A 23,120-nucleotide genomic window follows, 5' to 3' on the forward strand; every position below is an offset into this window, starting at 1 on the left:
AAGGAAGCAACCACTATTTAGAATAACTCTTATAAGCAAGATGTGGGAATACAGAAGAAAATCTGAGTCTTGAGAACATGTTTAACCGTACATGAGACATCATGCAACCTCAAAGTTTGTTTCAAAATTCAAAAAAACTCTTAGGATCTGCACAACTCTAGATTTGATATCGCTTTATAGGAGATCCAAACCACGCTCTTGTAAGCAATGTGCAATTTCAGTTATTTGCATCAAATCAAGCTACCTGATCACATTTAGTGCCAAAACAGAAAACAAGGAATGACCAGAGTAGCTTATCATATAAATAACACAAGCAACAAGTCAGCTTTATCTCAACCAATCTTGAGGCAGGAGACAGACCTAACCTTATCTACTGCCTAGCCCCAAACAAAACCTGTACTTGCTTTTCCTTACGTATTTGGCTCTTTTATGGGGTGTTTCAAACAGTATTATGCCATTTTTGAAAAAAAAAGTATCATTTAATAAAGCTGTAAATCCTTCAGACAGGCACGCTTTGCACAAGATCATAAGGAAAGAAGAAAATACTGTTCTGGGGTAGAAAAAGACTGAAATCTATAAATGAAAAAGAAATTCAACTGTACGTCTTGCAACAGTGTTTCCTACTTGAAGTAAAACTACATTCCTTCAATTTGTGAATTTTCAATTTACAGTGGTTTCCACACACAAATAGTATTCAAGGAAATTATCTTCCACCATCACAATTAATCAAAGATGCATTGTAGTAGGAAATTTGTGTTTCCAATTCAGCTAATCAGTCACTGACAGCCAATTACATCCTTGAAGTCCTTTCTAAAATTAATTTAAGACAAAGGTTGAAACATAATGACCACCAGGACAGTGGAAAAGTAAGGACCAAGTATTCAAACCATCCTCTCAAACTTAGGTATTATTCTCATTTTCAAAAGTACAGGAAAAGGTTCCCAGAGAAAATTTAACCGTTAAACAGAGCTTCAATGGTCCACCAAGTCAGTCAGACCCAAACTTGGAAAGTTATTTGGACTTCAGAAACTAATGCACATTACTTCAACAATTCAAGTGTGGATCTTGCAAGCGTGTCCAAATCTTAATAATTTCTTGAGGTTTTCTACTATGAACTAACATTAAGTTTGTGTAGGAACATATGTTATTTCTGTATTTCTCTTCAATATCAAATGTTTTGAATCCTTTGTGTTTTTCCGGAGCAAGACCAAGCTTCTGAAGGCACATTCCAGTATAAACATCATCAATAGGGTAAAGAAGTACCTGCTCAGATGCATTATTCAGTCTTAATGCCAGATCACCAGAGTACAGAAACCCACCACCTCCTGCATATGGAGGATATGAACCTTCATAAACACTTTCTGGGATGTAGTACTTCAATTTTTTTTCTCTATGAGGTCCAGCATCTTTGATAACATCGCCTATAAATAAGTCTTTGGCTTTGTCCTTTGATAAGCTCTTCAAGTAATCCAGGATCTGATGGGTATTCACAAAAACATCATCATCACCCTTAAAAATAAACTGGACATCTGCGCAACTGCTGCTGACCCACTTGAGAAAAAGCACCTCTTTCAGAGTTAAATTGAAAAAAGTATCTCTGTAGTTCCAGAGAAGAATGTCATGGTGGGTTTCACTCTCAAATTTTATCATGTCTGAAAGATCAGGAAAATTATCCTCTGGTGGGGTCTGCCCAAGTAAGAAGACTCTTCTGACTGTCACATTCCCCGATTTAATTTCTTTGCCCCAGGATTCCCTAATTGCTTGCCTCCTGTCAAAATGGGGTGTAAGTGACTTAATAGCCAGCAGTAGAAAAGGCTTTTGTTTGCACTTGTTTGGCTGATCCATTAGCAAAGAATAATTTCTACATCTCAAATAAAGTAGAAAGTCTTTGAATCTGTCTGGCAAGCTTGCAAAGTCACTAACTTCTGAAGATACCCATGGGTCAGGATCACAGGAACTGAGAACACTAGAGTTCAAAGCTAAGTTCTCTTCCACAGTCATATTGGAGAGCAAGGCCAGAATAGGGTTGTACAGCAGTTCAAGTTTTTGTTGCTGTTTGTTCCAATAAGCTTTGTGAGGAGTATATTTTCTCCAGAATTTGCCCTGTGGTATAATAACACGGCCTTTCGCATTCTTCTCTTGGCTGCCGCTTTTTGAAACTTCCACAATCACATAGATAAAAATGTTTACCATCATCAGAATTCCCAGCAGCTTTAATCTTCTGCGTCCAACACTCATTTCTCATATCTGGAAAGAAATGAGAAAGAAAATGAGAAAAAAAAAACCACAAACAGATTTTGAGCCTTCTTCCTATCAATTTATCTCTTAAAAATGCAACCTACTTCCAAATGAAGAACGTGCAAGTTAGTAGCCTAAAAACAGAGGTTACCTATGCCCAAAGAAAAGCAAAATCTAGTCTACTTCTAATACATGCACACCTACAGCTAGCAGGTGCCTGGGGGTTCATCAGTGAACAAGCTGCTGCTAAGAATGTAACATTTCCATTTGCTACTCAGGAATTTTACATAGCATTTCACTGTGGGTTTAAATCAGCCAGCAGTTTTGCTCCTCATTTAGATCTCCTTGAAACATTTGACTGTATAATAACTAGAATCCGAGTCCTCAGCTTGGCAAAGGCAGGCAGAGCAGCTTTTTTTTTTTCTGCTAGTAAGGTGAGCTTAAGGGTACAGAATAAATTGTTATTTGATAAGGTCAGTTATTTTTAAATTAAGTTTCTGGTTTTTATACTCGCACTCTTATACCTTCCAACTACATAATAGGCAGAGCTGAATTTTAAAGCATATAATTCGTTTCTGTCCATTTCACTTGGCTGTTCCTTTGGGAGAGAGGCTGACAAAACCAGCCAGCTGCATTGCTGGTATCCAGATCTCTGCAGACAGAAGAGAACATGAATTTTGACCTTTTTTTTTTTCCAACCGGGAAAGGAAATGAATGGCAGCAGAAAATGTAAGCATTATTATTACTAGGAAGGAAAAAGAAACTGAAGAGAAATAAAAAAAATTAAAGGTTCCCCCTATATGCAAGACCAGGAAAAGTATACCTATTTGTTGTAGCAAAGGTTATTCTATGACCCATCTCCATTTTTGACTGAGAGAAAAATGGATCAATCCCTCTTTACTCCACAGCTGTCACCATGTACGGTGCCCAGCACAAGGAGCACATGAAAACAGTGTGTTCCTCAAAAGTAGTGCTTATCAAACTGTTTAATAGCCATGGGGATATATCAACATACATGCTACACAAAATTTAATAAGTCATTCTAAGTTGGGAAATCAGACTAGAAAATAATTCAGAATTAGTCAGAAAGTAAGACTACATTTAAGTCAGATACAGAACCTCCTGTCAAAGACGCTTTCATTTGCCAGGAAAATAAGCAATTAGTGGAAGACCAGAAAAACCTAATGAAATGAAAGATTTGTAATCACTGTTAAAAGCCCAGCTGTAAATGCTGCCTCAGAGGTCCTGAAGTCACAATGCAACAGCAGTCAGTAAGGTACACTGGAGCAGTACACCTTGCTCTCACTCTTCATTTTATTTCCAGCCATCACCAGACACGTGAGCTAGGCTGACCTTCGGTCTCTTCTGGTTCTACCAGTCTTACTTTGTTTTACTCATCAGCAAGTGAAACACAAAATTTAGTCAGAAAGCAGCACGTATATAATCACGAATGTATTTTTTTTCCTCATCTGATGCCTGGATTCTCATTAAATCCAAACGGGGGATGGGGGAAGGTTTTTTGAATTTAAATAAAAAGCTGTTCCTAGAAACAACGGACTACTTGGAGGAAAAATCCCTACTTTTCTTTCATTTGACCTCATGTACCATCTGCATATTTGTCTTTCTACATGTTCAGGCCAGATCTACTTTATTTAATGTCCTGTTCTCAGTCAGCTATGAAGTTTGCTGTTCTAATGTTGAAGTAGTCTTTTTCTGTACCTCAAAGACAAACACATACTTGTGGTCAGTGCCTTCATTAAAGCTAAACAGCTGAACTGTTAGAAAGCACTGGTTGGCCACATAGAGTCCCCACAAACTTTACTTTCCTCTTTGAAGTGCTATAGCAGCTTCCACTAAAAACAGATCATCGTACTATTTTTCTTCACAACCCTTTCAGTACATGCAAAATTACTTAAGAAGCAGGTGTCCCGTGTATTGCAATATTCCATGCAGCTCAGCATGTGCTTATCTACCTTGTCCTCTATAGCACTTTTCACCATAGCAAAAAATTATGTGGTATTTCATCCATGACCCAGGACTCCTGAGACAGAGGGGTGATAAGCTCTCCTCCAGTAACGGCTAACAGAGAGGAGATTGTCAATCCGTCAGCAGCAGCCCAGTTCTCCAGGATATATGCAGCACTACACAGCTCATCTGTTAACAGCCTTCAGCTACTGAGCTGTGAGAATGCAATGTTTCTGTTAACCACCTGCTTGCTTAACCCAAGACTTTTCTGAACACGAGACACCATTTGCAAGATTTTATTTCAATCATTTACCAAAATACTTCAAATCATTAAAACTTTTTGGATAAGTATTCAAATTCTGTAACTGTAAGATCTTCTTTAACCTTTTTGGTTTTCACTTGTTGCACTGCAGTCTCCTGCAGCAAATGAGACTGTGACCTTGCACAGAATCTCCATTTACTGTTAAGTTCTATTTGCAAAAAGTTATCCAATATTGGTGATAAATATTTCTGAGAAAATATAGGTAACAAATCAACATTCATTACCAACACAACTTACAAAACAAGACACGAACAAACCCCAACAATTCTGCATGAAAGCGTTCATCTCTTCTGTAATCAAAAGCTATCTACATGATGTTTTTATCAATTCTTTAAGAATGCAACTCATTAAGAATATCGAATCAATACTAAGGGCTACCGAGTCAAAAAGGCATAATAAAAGCTGCTTGTTAAAAAAGTGTCCTTTTCCTAACCTAGACAGAGATAAATTGTATTAAACACTTATTTATAGCGTTTGAACGAGGTTCCTGAACTAAAAGCAAACAGAAATCAGACTTCAGAAAAGCTATTTCCACAAACAGAATCCTCATTTTTGCAATTCATACATATTAGGTTTAATCATTACACCTGATGCTAGGAATTAATAAAGGGAAGCCATTTCACATCAAGTGAACTGCATTTATCACAAAACAGTATTACAACCCTCAACACAATGGCAGGGGAGTGACGGCATTTGTAATGTTGTTCCTGATACAGGGGTCGGTCTTTTGCTTTCCGGTGGGGGGGTGTTGTTTGGTTTATGATTTGATTTCAGGGTTTGTTTTTAGTTTGTGGAATTTTTAACGACCCCAGCCCATGTCCCAATGCAAGTTTCATTTCTTCATCTGCCTTGTTGACACTGCAATGATTGACCACAGCACTAGCATGATGGAGATTTTGTGTGCTGGGCAGCTTGCCAAGGAGCAGCATCAGAGTACAAGAAAACATCTACTTCCTACTTCAGAACAGCTTTGTGTCTCTTGCTTTGGGACAGTGATCTGGACAGATCACAAGAACTTTCTCCTAATCCAGTAACAGCTTCTCCTATTAGCATTAATATTACAAAAATTCCAAGCTGCCTCCTTTGATTGCTGAAAATGAAAGAGAAGCCAAAACCAAACTAAAAGTGACCTGGTTCACACCTAAATTTATCTGATGCATTTTTACGCTAGTTTTGTCAAAGAACTGAGATGAGCAGTACGAAGCAATAATCTATTTGAAAAATTCCTGCTGCGTTAGCTGCTAAAATGATAAACCTAGAATACACAGCATAAAGAGCAGAACATGAGAGTTTTTTGATATTTTTGATAAAACAAATCACAGCATACACAGAACCCCAGGAACAGAAAATGCTTTAGAAATGTGTTTCAACTTCAGTAGTAAGGTGAAGAGTTACCTACATTCAAAGGTGATCTGGCACGCAGAGTTTTTCAATGTCTGTTTTCAACTTCTCACCTATACTGCTATGGACTGTTTTAGCAGTCAGTTCAAGTTTGTATAAATCACTGAATTGCTTAAGCAACTTCCAGCTGCACAGATATGAGTCAGTATCACTGCATACAAAGTCCATTTATTCAATGCCTACACAAACATCCAAGTGGCTTGTTAAAAAAAAAATTGGTCATCATTAACCATACTCCAGATAAACCAAGGTTCTGCTACAGACACAGTATTTGGAAAGACTGACACTGCAGAAATGGGCAAAGGAGGGGAGAGTTGCCCTCTTCAGCTCTACTCTTACACTTCACTGCAGTGAAAACTAAGGTATTGATGGAAGGGAACAGATGTACTGTGACACAAAAGCAGAACTGGGATCAAGAGACGGACAGGAAAGGCAAGCCAGCAGTACCTTGGAAGAAAAACAGCTTCACTATAGGACCAGGCAGGTATCAATAAAACAAGATGAACCAAAACAGAAGAAGAAAGCAGGTATTACAAAGAAGCCATGTGCTAGAAGAAAACATTCCAAACGCCCCAAAAGCTTTAAGTCCAAATAATGTTAAAGCAAAATGCTGATAAACTCATTCAGTTCATTTTTATGCTTTATCTTGAGTGCATGTATTCCAAATGCCTGCAAGGAACCTATTCAGAAGTCCAGAAGAGTTGGTATGAGATTAGAATCCCAGAATACCTCTCCTGGACTAGAAGAGACTCAAGAGAATCATCAAGTCCAACTCTCAACTCCAAACAGAGCAACGTAAAAGTTAAAGCACGTATTCAAGAGCACTGTCCAAATGCTTCTCGAATATTGACTACGCCCACTCCATCCAGTTCCAGGAATTAATTAGACAAGAGACACTTTTCTGGAAGCAAGAATTTACACAAACAGGGGCCGTGATGCCCTCTGACAAAAGACAAAGGTTACATTTGGAGGAGGGTAAGCTCAAGGTAAAAACCAAGAAAAAGAACATCTAGGTGTGCCAGCCCTTAACTAAGGGCACGTGCAATTAATTGGTTTGAACTTCTCACACTGGACTTAGGATCCTGCAGAAGAATTCTGATTAGCCCTGCTACAGCACTTGATTTTCTGTAATGACTTCACAAAGTCAAATGCAAAACATGTGATGACAGCTTTGTTTTTTAAAAACTGATGCTACTGAGGTACTGCTATGCACAAAACCAAGCCTAAAGCTCTACAGAGGTTTACCTATGGGAGACTGAAAAGGGGAGAGGAAGAAGCAGATGTTGCAAAGAACTGGCTAAAAAAGCAAAGTATATTTAGAAGTTTAGAAAACGCAATTCTCTCTATGATAGAGAAAACAAACCACAGTGGGTTCAGAGAGTGCACTAACTAGTCCTCTATGCAAGATGTCAAAAGAAGCACAGCTAGATTTGCAGTTACTGAGACTTGGAACTTGCTTCAACATCCAGATTTTGGCAGATGCTGGACATCACCCTCTACTGTGAGGGGTTTTAAGCAATGCACTACTTCATTTGAGTTGGAGATGTTACCATAGAAGGTAAAGATCTTCAAGATAGGACAGGCAGGTGGTCTTTTGAAAATACCATCAAAACAAAGGAAGCCACCCATAAGCATGAAAGCAAGGGGCAAACAGATAAACTTTGACAGTCAACCCAATCAATTTCACCAATGAAGCAACAAAAAAAACCCCCTCTTTCCTGAAGAATCAGACCAAGTTTGTATATAACTTATTTCATTATGCTTATACTCACGAAAACACCCACTGAGTGTTTAAAATACCAGAGGATTAACTGCTTGCTTGCACATTAACCGAGATATCTTAAGACAGCGTCAGGAACGTCACATCCCTAAATGAATAGCTATTTCTTTTATTCCAGGTTTCTATTTAGCATCCCAAGTATCAAAGAACCATATATTCATACACCAAATACTGATCATATTTATTGGCTGCTATGGACGCTAAATTTCAGTTCTTAGTCAGTGGAGTCTCTTACTAAAATGCCCAATTGTTGTACACGCTACACACTGCCTCAGACACTGTAGAGACCATCCCAAGCTCCCTCTAGCAATGTACTAAGAGTACACCTACAGCAGCAAACTGAAGAACAAGCCTTCAGAAGGGAGCTACAGAACAGAAAGTAATTGTTACCTCATGCTTCTTATAACTGACAGAAAACTCAAATTCCTTGCTTTTAAGTCATGAAGCCCATGATTAATTATGCAATTACACAGATTGCCAGTGACTATTTAAAACTTAACACCTAAAAAGGCATTACTTGTTATTGCAGAAGGGTCTATCACTTCCCTTTTGAATAAAGAAGTAAATTTTATAAACACCACTGCATGGTGCAATGCAATACAATGCTACTCAGCAAGGATCCCTGTGACTACCAGTAAGCAGTCTCAATAGCTCATACAGATTTGCAGCTAAGCTAAACTATCCAAAGCAGAACTCCCTTAAACAACTTGAATATTTAACATTGACAATTAACAACTCCCCTAGGAAAGGAATACCAGATAACATGATGCAGACTATCTCAGGTGGTGTTCCTTCTCACACTGCATATACCTACTCGAGCATTCCTGCACCACAGCAGTAATCCACAGCAGAAAAAAACATAGCAGCAAATCTGTACTTCAGGGCACTAAACCTCTAGGCACACTCATACAACCAGAGTGAAAGAAAAACAATACATTTAACCAAACTACCTTCCTCAAACCCTTGCCTCGTGTAGCAGTTCCAGCTTGTGAATCCACAAGCTGTTGAACCGATCTAATCACCTGACTCCACCTTTTGATGGAGACTTCCTCCTCCCTCTCTGACTCAAAGAACTCGGGCCCAATCCCTCCCTCACAATGACTCTGGTGCTTTGCCAGACCTCTCCATAAATCAGTTCACATCACTAACCCAGCAAAAAAACTAACAATGAGCAGAGATGCACACCAGATAAGCACCACAGCAGCTACAGCAAAAGCACACAGCAAAGAGAAAGGGAGCAGACAGATCTTCCCTCTTCAGCAGGGACGCCAACACACCAGGAACTGAGCCTCTGTTTCAGGATCCATAACCCTTTCCACTCTCTAACATAAGCCTCTCTAGCACCATAGCAGTGACATTATGCCCTGGTGCAGTCATATAATGCCAGTCTTCGATCAGATTGTGCAGAAAGCAAGGTAAAATACCTAACTTTTCCACTTCCTTCAAGTCTGGCAGAAGCCGTGACCTTTAACTGCATACCCCTATATCTTCTGCTGAGGACAGCAGTTATGCTGTATTTTCTAAGTGGGTTGAGTAACCTGTCTACATCATTTGACCTCCAAACTCAAGCATTAAAAGTCCATTCAATCCCCAGGGCTGACAAAAGTTAAGACAATCCTTATTTATAATACCTGCAGTTATTACACACCTACCATTCCACTGGTTCAGAACTAAGCTATCAGGAGTTTGGCAAAATGAAGCTGTCATTCAGGTATCTAACAGACATTACCACCTTTCTCTCTTCGCAGAAACTGGGGATACGGCAGACTTGTATCTCACCACGTCACTTCATTTTGAAGCCCGATATCTCTTACAGCAGTTGTACATGCAGCACAGCTTCTGGTAGTGCTAGCAACAGTGACACTATGGTTCTGAAAATAATTTTTTTAGGTTGTTATTATGATTGAACACATCACAAGGCATATGCAGTCCCTCTAACCTCCTGTGAGACACATCAGTTCTCCTAATACCTCAGTCCTGTTCAGCAAGTCAAAGAGATTCCAGGATTGAACAATAATAGCTTTAGAACATGAAGATGTTAAGAGCCCTCCGCAGTTACAAAAAGTCTGCTACTTCCAACTGTAAAGAACTTGAACACCGTATTTATTTTTCTAACTACACACAATCATCTTGCTTTCCCTTCAGAACTTTTCACAAGTCCACTCTTACACAATGGTAATTAAGAACATCTTAACTGGCAAATATTCAACAGATACCAGTATTCTTCTGCAGATGCAGGTCATACTCTTTTTCGCTGAAAAACAGTGAATGTTTTTGGTGTTCTTCAAACACCACAGACAGTTTGAAACAACGTTCCAGATGGAGGAAAGTTACCAAGATAACAAAGCCTTACACAAAGCATCAAAAAGCATTTCAAAATTCAGAGCAGTTAATGCTTAAATCAATATTAATTGCAAACACCTGCTTTGAGCCATCTTTCAGCATATTACTGAAATTTTCAGAGAAATTCTATTCTTCCAATATTTTAATACCAAAAAGACACCAGTGCAACTCAAGCATGGAGTTTCAAGAAGCAAGGAAATAGAAAGACTGGGGAAGGATGGATTATAGTTTCCTAAAATGCAGCCCGAGGCATAAAGAACTATAAGAGTTTGAACAAAAGCCAATTTAACTTCACATTCTGTTTCCCATTAGTTATCTTCAGCGCGTTTCCACATTTTGCTCAAAAAAAAAAACCACCCCAAAAAAACAACCACCAAACCCCAAAAGCAAACAAACAAAAGCAGCCACTAAAAAATGCCACACCCCAAATCCAACGGTAAAGTGAGGCACTTAGTAATACTCCTCTGGTTTTCAGTAGTAAGGCATTAGAGGCCCAGGAACTGCATTTGAGTCATGTTTAATTACTGTTATCGAACCTAATCTCACTTTGTCCAATCCCTCTTTGAACTAGTGCATATTTTCAATTTTTATTAATTCCACTGGTAATGAACGCCTCAACTTTTCACACAGCGAGAATTGTTAATTACTTGCTTCTCTATTGCCACACGAGATGAAGCCTCAGAAAATACAACATAAAAAAAAATATGGCAGTTATTTTCTCTGTCTGCATTTGCCATACCAACTACATAATAAACCTTTAACTGTCATTTGTTCCTCTTAGCCATGATACAAAATTCTAGTCATTTTATTTGTGGGATTATTTTGTGTTTCTGACTAACACCGTCTCTTCCCCTCCCCATATTTCTATTAGGTCATTTTTGATAGGGGTACAGAAATATAAAAAAGCATGTAATACTTAAATCTCACAAATAAGAGCTTGTGGAGACTTTTTTAGAGCTTGTATCAACGAGGCTCGGTATGAGGCACAAGTGGCTAAACATAACATGAGAGAATTACTTACAAACAACTACAAATTTGAGAAAGAACTCTTTCCCACATACATCAGCATATTCCCAACACCTTAGAAAGCTTTCTCATTTAAAACATCCACACACGCAACTGGTTGCCCAAGACCTTCAGGGCAGTTGGATGATGCTGAGCTTTTGTCATTTAATTTTTTCAGGAGTCATCATTGTCTCATTCATGACCCGTATGAAGCTGGATCTTCTCTATTCAGTTTCCAGCACACACAAATTTTACTACTAAAATTATCACTTATCAACACTTATTTTGGTTGAGTGGTAAAAAGATTAACTGGACCTGAAGCTTCAATGTCCCTAATATTACACTTAACTAATCTGGTTATTCTCAGACCAGCCCTACATTTTGAGGAAACAAAGCATTCTCCACACAGAATCACACACAGTTTAATCAGTTTTTGTGCTACACTAAAAATTACTTTGCTCGTCTTAACCATTACGTAACTCCTTTCCCAGATAGATTCTGCCTCTCTCTCTTCTGAAGTGGACTGATGAAAACAACTAGTAAAATACTAATAAATATTAAAATCAAACTGAAAGACAATTGCTAGACAGTTGCCAGTCTTCCAATGAAACAAGCATTTTTGTGGTCTTCTGATCAACTCACCCTTTGCCTTAGAATTAGTCCTTCCTTGTCAGTCACCATTTTCCACTACCTCTAACCCTCATCCACGCACTCGGCCAGTTAAGAAAGCACCTTTACACAAGCTATGATAAGCAACTTGGACCCTCACCAGCTCTACCACTGGTTTATTTTGCAGGTTATAAACTCAACACACTCTCTTCAAGCCTGAAACCAGTACAGAAGGATTGAAGCCTCTTACATATAGGACCATTATCTCAATCAAGCACTGGAAGGACCCCAGACACAGTGACAAAGCTCTACACTGTCCCTTCTTTTCCAAGAGTCCATTTGCAGCCCTGTCCTACAAAAGAGCTTTCAAATACACCTTTTATTTCACTTTGAAATAATGCCTCTCAGCTTCACTGGTAGTTTTCAAAAAGTTCTACATTGCTCCTACCTCTTTACAACTAAAACTTCTGCAGCAGCAGCAATGCTGGAGCTACCTACAGGCTTCAGAAAATAACTGCACCGTTCATTCTAAATTCATTTGGCACATCACATTTGCAGTCACAGGGATGAGCTTAGGCCCAGCTTCTAAAAATATGCTGAATAAACATTCTGCCTGCACACAGATGGGTGAAAAAAACCTAGTTTCCAACTCAAATGGTGTTAAAAAAGGAAAAGAGAGAAATTGTGGCAACTTCCCCACACAGAAAGCATCTCATTCCTTAGGGCATCCAGAATTCTACAGAAAGCCTTTGATTTCTTTTTCTTGAGTGGTTAATATACTTAAGTAAGACAAACTGATCTAATGAATATAGACTACTCAATCCAATGGTAACAAAACTGGCTTGAACAAAAACCTTTAAAAAGTTGTAATGTCATAGTCACGAGGCCCATTGTTTTAGTCATCAAAACAAGGCCCAGAAACAATTTCCAACAACCCAAACTTTTGCTATCAGCCAAGGAAAAACTATGGCGAAAATGAAAGAATACATTTTCAAACTTGTGCTGACTTTATCACGGACTAAAGCAATAGCCTGTATCTGAACAGTTCCCCTCTCACGCATTCTTATCGCAGCTACCATATCATGAAGGTAACATTCCAGAAGCCTGTTTGGGTTGTGTGTCCTAATGGTGCATTGAATCCAGCAATTAAGGAACACCCTCAAACAGCACTTCAGGTGGAAATTAACATCACCATTGCATTTAATACTTCATAATTAAAAATTTTTCATAAAAACATCCCATTAAGGTTATTACGCAGCATACAAATCTTAGAAAAGCAGAACCTAACTTTATGCTTTACAGAATTTTAAGTGCAGTGGTACATAAAACACATGGCATTTTTTCTATATACAATCTAGAATTGTAACTCTCAGTCCAGTTCTGTGAACCACTGCTGACTTACAGAACAGAAGTTAAAATAGTAACTCTGATCATCCCAACTCTGTCTGTATTTTAAGTCACTATAGGTTTCTCTCACAAAAGGTCTGGGTTTAATTAAGATATATACTATTGAATTCAGCACAAGTCAGGCCTAAATATTTTTTAACCTGTTGAAATTAAATCCATGGATTGACTGAAAAAATGTTCTGTTAATGTTTTAAGTGTTCCTATAGAAGATCAAGGTATACGCAAGAAAAAGCCCTCTAGTCATTATAGAAATTTTCCTGTAAACTCAATCCCAGGTTCAATGTATAATCCTATTTTTCTACTAATATAAACCACTTGAGTTTAGCCATGGTGTTCTACGGGGATAAAAGAAACAGAACTCTGCATGTACACCACACTCACTTAAGGTAATTTATACCATGTCAGTATTCCTATATATTGGTACATTGTACCAATATTACCATTCCATACCGGCACAACTGCAGCCATACTAAACATCTATGAAAGTGTTCCTTATAGTATGTGCCAAATAATTTGTGATTAAAAGAGCTTGGTTTTCTTTGTTCAAGAGTAAAAAGGATTTGGGTTGCTGGGTTTGGGTGGTTTTAGTAATTGGTATTTCACACTGACAACTGAGGGCAATTTCTAAGTTTGCAATATAAACTAATACTCAAGTTTAATACCTCAGTATTTGAAGGCCCACGGTAGTCAGTGACCTGTTTTTTCCCCAATCTAGTACACACAAAAAAAAAAAATTAAAAAAGAAATCAAATCTAATTCCAAGGTCAGTTCAGGCTTTACAATTACGACATTGTGCAATTTGTTAGGAACAACCTAGAACTGCCAGCTTCTGATTTACAAACTTTGGGCTTTATGTACCTTTGAGAAGGCTTCAGCTTGAACAAACAGTAAATTATAAAGAATCAAGAGGAGAGGTTTAACTGAGTGGCAGCAGAGAAATATTCCTGGGAAGAAAAGTCATTGTCATTCATCACACTGATTACAAGTCAAGGTACTACAGTCTCATGGCAGTTTAAAACAGTTCAAACCATGACAGACTGTGATTTACTCCTTCTCCCATAAACTGCACAGTTCCATCCCACCTTTGCACTGATTTGACTGTAGTAAGTCAGTTCAGGGAACTAAAGAAGATGATCAAGAACCTAGGAATAAAGCAGCAATTACTTCTCAACTGGCTCCCATTACTAGATCTGCTTGCCCCTGTACTGCACAAACACCAGTAACAGTGCAAAAGAAGGAAGATCCACAAAGCCAGGACCACAGAAGATACCATTTTCAATCAGCTGAAGTTTTCATGTACCAGCACACTGCAACCCAACACTTGTTTTGGGTTGATCTTTTTGCTGACCTTGTTCCCACCTTCATCCACAGAGGTTCTACAAGCAGGGCCAGACAAACATTAACACGGGTCCACCAGAAGCAGCTAGGATTTAGGCAACCTCAACCATAATAAGATATACTCTGGGGTTTGAGTTTTTCTCAACACGTTTTGTCATCAAGTCAGTGGGTTAGCTACTTGAAAGCACATGGCCCACCCTTTTCCCCTACTCCTAGCCTGGTCCTGCTTGTGTGTTATCTTCCCGAAACTACCAGAAAGCTAAGGAAGTGGATAATGAACCACCTTCCTCCCAGATACTTAGCATGTGGATCAATGCTAGTTCTAATAAAGACCGAAGAATGGGTAACATGTTGAAAGCATTAGTCGCGTTTCCAATGGACACCCACAGTAAAAAGAAAGTCTGCTGGAGAGTTCACTTGTTATTTTTATGCTGTATTTCAAATAAAAAATATGTGACTTAGTATACCTACTCAAGATGCAGATAATCATAATTTCCACAAACAAGACAATTCATCTCCTCCTGGCATCTCTTCCAGCTTTATCTTAAAACCAGTAATTACTATTGCCTTAACCATATTCCAATCACCTTTATGTCTTCACTATTTAGTCAACTAACAAAACAGTCCTTTAAGCACCACACTTCATCAACATTTTACCTCTGCTTTGTCTTCTTGCCCAGGTTAGACTGTCAGACATAAGCCTCACTACTAAAAACTATACTCCAAAAGCAAGGATTCTGTAACTTGGTACATCTGATGAGGTTACTGCCTTCAAAGACCATTCTACCGTCAGGTTAAAAGTAAACAGACACCAGTTTTCAATTTGACTTCCACGAGATGCTGCCTTTGCAACCAGTGGTTGGGTGACAGGTTATACAGCTGGCACAAACCCCTTCCCTGCCACCTCATTTCCCTGGAAGTGCTATGCAGTTAGTCAATCAAAAGTCAATTTAAACCCAATTCATACTATGAATATCCAGGTCAGAATTCTAAGATCTTCCTCTGAATTTCCAGTTCTGAACTAAATAAATGTTTTAAGAATGCAAAATTTACATTTTAAAATGCAAATACATGAAAATATTTTCCAGCTTTAATTGGTTTGGTTTCAAGTATAGGAAACAAAAAGTTTTCATCTTTCTGCAGAATTCATTTGAAGTTCAGAAAAACAGTGCAGTTATAAGTAGGAAAGTTCATTTTCCTCCTTCAAACTTGTAACATGTAGGATACAGATCTCATTCTAGACTATAGAGTTTAAGGAAAAAGGAACAATTTCTCCAGCAGTTTTAGGCAGCTAAGGATACATATAAGTACCAGGAGGATTTTGAAAAAAAACTTTAAGCAGGTTAGGCAGCTAACTCTCCTTTTTCTTAATGGCAGATAAGCACCTAACCGGATTAGACACTTCTAAGTCCATGCAGGAACTTCTTCTGTACCTGTTACAGAATATCAATGCAAAGCACCCACTACATTTGGGTAATAAACTTTAAGCTGGTTTGCATGCCTTTTTTTTATTCAAAAGCAAATGAACGATTTGCAATAGCATTCTCCATACCAAAGGCAGCCTCTTCAAAGACACTACCGTTTTATAACATTCAAATATCAGATCATCATTAGTCAAGCAAGATGAAACAGCACTAAACTGGGGGTACAGTCTGACATTCAGCCACACTGCCCCTCACACCAAACTAAAAAAAACACCCTTCCCCAGTCCATGAATTCCCATATTTGCATAGCTTGCTCTCTTACATTATCTATAACCCCAAAGACAAGCAAACAGGCTATTTCTCAGCCCACCCTGTTCCTCACCGCAGTTCACTACACAAACAGCTATGCCAGCACAACAGACTAGGGGCACAGACAGAAGCACTGCTTGAGCTGCTGCACCTCCAAATTGCAGCAGCCTACAGAAGGATGCTGTCGGGGAGAACTCTGGTGCAGGAGAACAACAGGCATCTGCAAGCAGGAGCTGAGCGTCCCTCCACACACCTTGGCAGGGCCCATAAACTTTCAATACCACTGTATTACACTTGCCACTGTAAATTTCATACAAATATGCATATCCTCTGGTGGTTTATAAACCATTGAGCCATTGAGAATGACACTTCCATAGAAAAACAATAAAACTAGTCACACAACAACAAAAAATAATCAAGATTTCTTGCTCATTTGATACATAGTTGACTTACAAATTAAGTGATTCAGTTAATTCATTCTCAGAGTAACTCTTCTGTGAGCTTAATATGAAGCAGCTGCTAAATTTCAGAAGTTATTTACAAAAATGAACAAAACTGATTCCAAGTTAAATGCTTTTCAACTCTCACTATTGTATTTCTCTCAAACAACAAAGCTTTCTTAACCAACTGCTGATGAAATTGTTCCATCAATTCTCCCTTTAAAAGTCTCAGCACCACACCCACCACACACTGGGATTCTGTTCCTTTATTTAAATGCTAATTGCTTCTCAGGAGACATCAATTCAATCATTCTTTTGCACAGTTCATCCTAAGACATTTTAATGATCCAGTCTTTTCACTGGGTTTTACATGATCTGGAGACTTGGGGAGGTTTACTTACTTGTTTTAAAACCTAAAAGACCAAATGAAATCGGTGGAAAAGATAAAGAGAAGTGCAGGATAAGACAAAGATACCTGTCAGTTCTTCCTACGTAAAAAGCAAAATATGCCTGAACAGATCAGAGATATTTAGTTGGGGGAATAGTAACTTGTTCATTCTGTACTAAAATGATGGGAAGAGCCTGTATTTCATTATATCATCATTATCTTCGCTTGGTTTTGTTGTTTTGGATTTTTTTTCTGGGTTTAAAGCATGTAAGGACTACGCAATGCAACTGTGAAGTAGTAGCAGATTGATAAAAACATCTAAATATATATTTGTGAGGTCAGAATATCCAATAACAAAAACTGACACTAATGTAATCTCCCTGTAAACTGCACTCACAGGCACAAATTCTCCACTAAGCACTTGCGAAGCAAGCGTGAAGCACTTGCCTGAATGTAGTCTACAACAGCATTAGAAACATCAAATATTATTCACGTGATTTCTCACGCACACAACCATAACAACCCCATCTTCTTCTTGAACTAGCTGTTAACGCTTTGGTTAAAAATGTTACTTTACAAACAACCACTATTAAAATTAGGTATACCTGAAAGAAATTTTGAAGATTTCAATCTGAAGAGCAGATGGTTCCCTACTTGCTTAAAAATTACTTAAGTCCTTCTACTGTGCAATAAGAGAAAAATGTAATACACAGGCACATTAGGAAAAATAATCCAAATATATGAAAGAGACAAAGATGATTTCAAGCTTTTGGAAGGTGATCAATACTTAGGGCCTTCCAGAAACATTAACGTGTAAATCAGATACATTAAAAGGCTCATTGTTTTAATGAAATACATCTTTTTTCCTATCTTCTGTGCTTTCTACAAAAACACACTGGTCACACCAAATAAAACAGGTTAATAAAATTTTGCTTCCACAATGAGCATACACTTGCCAATAGCTTTTTTTATCACCCTCCCTTTGATCTGTTCTTGGCAAGTTGTAAAATTATACTGTTTAAGAAGCCTTAAGTGCATGACGAACCTACAAGAAAACTACCAAGCTCAAATGTTCAGAACACAAATGCTTCATCTGAAAAAGAAGAAATTAATAGGACTTTAACAGCAGGAGACACAACTGAATCCAGTAAAAAAAATCAGGAACACCAACCTTTGACACATTTCTGACAGAGCTGCTCAGTCACTTTCCATCAAAACTCTGACAGCAGACAGAAAAGCCCATCAAGTAACTTAACTTCCTGAAGTTTCACAATTTGTATCAAGAAAAGATTTTACAAGATAATTTAACACATATTTGTCAGAAATGAAGTCATCTGCTGAAAAAGAACAAGTTACCAAAGAAGTTGGCTGAGGATTTTAATTTATACTGTTCAATTTTTTTCCTCTCCTTTAGTTTGGAGAAACAGGGCTATCCAGATTTCAGTCAAGTACACCTATCGATGATAAGTCATCCCTGCTTCTTAAGAGACTGTTGTGATAATGACAATATTGGCTGTGGTAAGAGACTTATGACTACATCACATGATTCAACACGATCAGCACTGACACAGACTTCCTTTTATCACTACCATTTCCTCTCCTTCCAGTGGTTTAGCACAGCCAACAGGAAAAGTCACTACCAGAGCTAGTCCCACTACCAAAAGAGCTGCACCAGGTGCAGTAAATTGACAACTGTTCAGGCTCTTGGCATTGACAAGTCACAAGGGAGGAGCACTCCTCTGGAAGATTTTATTCTCCAAGAAGTGTGATGGCAGGCAAGAAGACGAAGACTCCCATCCTGCAGTTTTTCCCCCATATACAGCGTTACTTATGCATGCAGACAACCACATGTATTTGTCAGCAAAGACTACAAAATGACTTTATCCACTTCTTTATTTTCATCAAAGCCTTTCTGAGCAAGCACTACTTTTATACAGATCTCCTCAGCAGCATCTTTATTACCCAGAAGTATTAAAAAAATTTAGGAGGAGCCTACAGGAAATAATAAATTTTTTGACCATCAGTGACACTGTGTTCCTTAGGAACGACCTCTAGGGAGATTAGTGAGCTGTATCTGTAATGAGACGGCACCGGACAGCTAGCTAGCTAGCACTCCCAGTTCTTCAATGCATGACCTTCAAAACAAGTCCCTTCAGCAGCATTACCTTGCTGCTGTACCTCATCTTCCTCCATTTTCCTTATCCATTTATAGTACATGGTGAAGAGAAACAAGCAAAAACCCAAGCAAAGCCATCTTACAAATGACAAAATTACTTACAACAAATTCAATGTTTTTTTCACCATTTTATCAGTGTCTGTAGCTTCTTTATAGCCACACAACAGTACTGCACAATATTTCCAGTAGAAAAGTCACACATTACTTTAAGCCAGAGGATTTCAATTCTAACTGATAACATTACATTTTTTACTATACAACAAACTTGCTGTATTCAAATTTATCTCCACTGCAATATTTTAAAAAAGTCTATTCTCTTTTGAAGTTGTTCATGGCCCCGAGAAAAAAAAAAAACACAAGCACACACATTGGAAACTACATCTGCTGAAGGAGAAAAGCCGATTCTCCAGTAATGATTTGGAGCTAATTCAGTTCCTCCGGTGGTTTCAACAGGCATCGGGGCTGGGTCACTGAGGGGACACGGTATCCACTGCCAGCAGCCAGCTCCTCAGCCCATCATCTGAGCAAAGTCCCACTGTCTCACTCACCCGGGTGTCACCTGCTCCCCCTGCCCCACCTGCACACACCCTGCATGACAGCATGAAAGCCTGACGCAAAAGCAGAACTGCTGCAGGAACACGAAACTGCTTTGGGCAACTTTTTGAAAGAGAAGTAAATTCTAGGCCGTCTCTCTTTCAGACGGGAGGAATAACGAAGGAGAAATTTCCTCAAAGGAGAACGCTATAATCGCGTTTCCTCAACAACTTTCAGATTATACATTTAGCATGTAATTTTATGCTTGCATCCATCCACAGCCAGATTAAACTCTACTGTGCCCAAACTCGCTTTCTGCGTCCAAAATAATGATATTTTTTTTTAAAAAAGGGGGTGAAAAAAGCAACGGAACCAAGTAAACTCTTAATTTGCATAGTTAAAACTAAACGTTAGCGTTTAATAATCAACAGCACAGAACATTTAGGAAGTCAGACTAAAGGGTTACTCAAGTAACTTCCACTAGAAATTTTTGCAGGATGACTAATGAATTGTGAGCTGCAGTTTGGCCACAACCACAGCCAGTAGCCTCGAATCCGCTCCTGACAGGGCGCGGTACGTCCCAGGTAGTTTTAAAGGACTAAAAAGCACCATGTCGTGAAAGAACACGTATATTCAAGCCATCACCAGCGAAAACATCGTTTTCCCTCTTTCGGGTTCACCGAAGCCCATACTCTAAAGCCACCACCTCAGCACCACAACAGCAAAATCCTAGCGCAGCGCAGATATTAAATAATTAACTGACTAGGTCGCAGCCTGCTAATTAGCTGCCCCCACGAGCTGTGCGGGTGTCCAGCCCCGAAGGAAAGCCGGCGCCCTCCCCCTGCTCCTCTCCCGCAGCCAAGGAAGGGCTGCAGCGGCGCCCGGCACTGCAGCAACCCACGGCTCAGGTTTTCTCTGGAAAAAGCTCACAGTTTCAGCAGAAACTCCTCCTCCTCCCCACGTTTGTTTTTCTTTTTTTTTTTTCTTTAAAAAAAAAAAAAAAACCACAGAAAAAGGACAAACCAAGCGGAGCGGCGACAAACACACGGTCATCTCCCCGTGCCAGCGGGCGCCTCCCTCCTCGGTTGCAACACGTGCGGTGCTGGGGCTGCCCCGCTTCGCCCCCGCCGCCAGACCCGCCCCGCCCAGCGGGGGAAGCGCCAACAAACACGAGAACATACCAAAAAATAAAATATTAAGCGCCCCCCAAAATGCCAGGTCGGTATCAGCGTCCCCGCCGCTCGCCCCGCGGGCACAAACGAGCACAAACGACAAGGCGAGCTGGAGAGCGGGGGGAGCGGGAGTGGAAGTTTAAAGAGGATTTGGCTTTCCTTCCCCACCACATCCCTTTGGGGCAGCCGGTGCCTCCCCCATCCCTTTGGAGGCGCCGGTGCCCCCCAAACCTCCATCCCTTCGGGAGAGCCGGTGCTCCCCAAACCTCCATCCCCCCCTCTGGAGCAGCCGGTGCCCTCCAAATCTCCATCCCTTTGGAGGAACCGGTGCCCCCCAAATCCCCATCCCTTCGTGGAAGCCGGTGTCCCTCCATTCCTTTGAGGCAGCCGGTACCCCTCCAGCCTTTCGAGGGAGCCGGTGCCCCGGAAGCCCTTTGGGCAGCTGGTGCCCCCCAAACCCTTTGGAGGCGCCGGTGCCCCCCAAATCACCAGCCCTTTTGGGTAGCCGGTGCCCCTCGAGCCTCTATCCCTTCGAGGAAGCCAGGGTCCTCCAAGCCCTTTGGGGCACCTGCCCCCACGACTCTCATCCCTTTGGCCGCCTCCCAGCCCCCTGGCAGAGCCAGTGCCGCCCGTACCTCTCCGTGCTGCGCGGGTCCCAGCCGGGTCCTTCCTGCCGCCGCGTCCGCGGCCACCATGCTTTGTGCGGGTCCCTCCCGCGGCTCCACGCGGCGGCTCCGCACCTGCGGGCGGGCGGGTGATGCCGGGGCGGCGCCGAGTAAGGTCTCGTCCCACCTCCGTGCCCTCCCCAGGGCCGAGAAGAGGACACCGGCCGCGAACGCGAGGCGCCTCACTTGTTGCCCGGTGGCAGCGCCGCTCCACCGCCTTCCCGCTCGCCGCGTGCGCCCTCCCGCGCGAGCGCGCGCGGGGCTTGGCTGGGGGGGCAGGCGCGGCGCTCCCTCCGAAGCCCCGCCCCCCTGCGGCCTGCGGAGCAGCGGATTGGCTGCGAGGCGCGGCGCTCCTGCCGAAGCCCCGCCCCCCTCCGGCCAGCGGCGTAGTGGATTGGCTGCGCGGCGCGGCGCGCGGGACCTCCCCGGGCGGCCCCGCAGTTAGCGGGGCGCTGCGCCCCTGTGGAGGTGGCGGGCGCGAGGGGGCCAGCGGCACCGCCATCGCGTTGGCCCCTTCTCCAGAAGGGCGCTGCCGGCTCCCCGCGGCCCCACAGCTCGCAGGCGCCGCCTCGCAGCCCCCCGTCCAGCCCGCCATGTTCTGCCTCGACGCCTCATCTCCTGATTGGGGGGAAGCAGCCCGGAGCACCTACAGGTGCGCTGGCTTGTCATTGTCACCCGGGGTCACCCGCCAGGCGGAGGGCACCCAGTCTGGGGACAGGCAAACACCCACATGTTCGTGTCCCCCAAGTTACTTGTTGGGAGATGGCAATGGCAGCGCCTTCCCTCCCTCCTGCACGGATAAAAACCTATTTTCTGAGACGCCTACACACTGATGGCCTCTGGTGCCACAGGGGCTGCTGGTTGTGGCCACAAAACATCTTGACAGTGTTCGTTCCTGTGTTTCTTCCTCATGCAGCATCAAGCGAAAGAAGGAACCTCACACACACACCCCGCCCCCCCGCAGTCATGGAAGGCATTGGAGCTAGATGATCTTCATGTCCCTTCCAACCCAAACCATTCTGAGTCTATGCTGAAAAATGCTGTTCCCCCACCTCCTTTTTAAGCAAAGTAATTTCAGCTGGCTAAGGTTCATGTGGTCCACAAAGCTTTTCTGAGTCCAGTGGAAGACAGAAAGGACTGTTTTAAGCTGTCAGTGCTTCCCTTCGTAATAAGTTCTAAGAGTTTCAGATTTTGGAAATTTGCCTTCCTGAACTGATACTAATCATGCATGACTCACTCATTAGTAACCCTCTCTTTTTTTTGGTTGTTTGCTTACTTGCCAAATTGATGAGACTACAAATCCTGGCCAAGCATCCCTTTTACAACAAACTAGAGAAATTTCCAAAACCCAGAATGCTTACTGAAATAAAATATAAAAATGAGTGCAATTACAGCAAGAAGTACAGTCTCGTTGTGTCCAGATTAATAGCAACCAGCAGACAGATTTACAGTTCCCATGGACTATGAACCTCACAGCATTTTGTCCTATATAGGAAGAAAATAAACACATGCCATTTGCTTCTATTTCTAGCACCTGCATTTTCAATCCAATATAAGGAGAGGCCCAACCAAAGCAATTTTGTTAATGTCACCTGGCACAGTCA

General features: G+C 41.1%; 1 protein-coding gene across 4 annotated transcripts; it reads right to left on the bottom strand.

The window, feature by feature from the left end:
- Positions 1 to 399: 399 nt before the first annotated feature.
- On the bottom strand, positions 400 to 21,778 carry B3GNT2 (UDP-GlcNAc:betaGal beta-1,3-N-acetylglucosaminyltransferase 2). Of its 4 annotated transcripts, XM_054063718.1 has the most exons (3): positions 21,487 to 21,778; positions 2,763 to 2,890; positions 400 to 2,247 (listed from the first exon to the last, which is right to left on the bottom strand). In XM_054063718.1, the coding sequence occupies exon 3, from the start codon at positions 2,236 to 2,238 to the stop codon at positions 1,045 to 1,047; it is 1,194 nt and encodes a 397-aa protein (XP_053919693.1). In that variant the 5' UTR covers positions 2,239 to 2,247; positions 2,763 to 2,890; positions 21,487 to 21,778; the 3' UTR covers positions 400 to 1,044. The 4 variants fall into 4 exon arrangements, with proteins under 4 accessions (XP_053919693.1, XP_053919691.1, XP_053919692.1 ...); XM_054063716.1 differs by lacking the exon at positions 2,763 to 2,890; XM_054063717.1 differs by lacking the exons at positions 2,763 to 2,890; positions 21,487 to 21,778 and adding an exon at positions 20,703 to 20,828.
- Between the last annotated feature and the right edge of the window lie 1,342 nt (positions 21,779 to 23,120).

This window comes from Cuculus canorus, chromosome 3 (assembly GCF_017976375.1).
Source record: "Cuculus canorus isolate bCucCan1 chromosome 3, bCucCan1.pri, whole genome shotgun sequence".
NCBI lineage: Eukaryota > Metazoa > Chordata > Aves > Cuculiformes > Cuculidae > Cuculus > Cuculus canorus.

What these genes read in the sequence shown, in the direction of transcription:
- B3GNT2 (XM_054063716.1), bottom strand. Translation starts at nt 2,238, where the DNA reads ATGAGTGTTGGACGCAGAAGATTAAAGCTGCTGGGAATTCTGATGATG.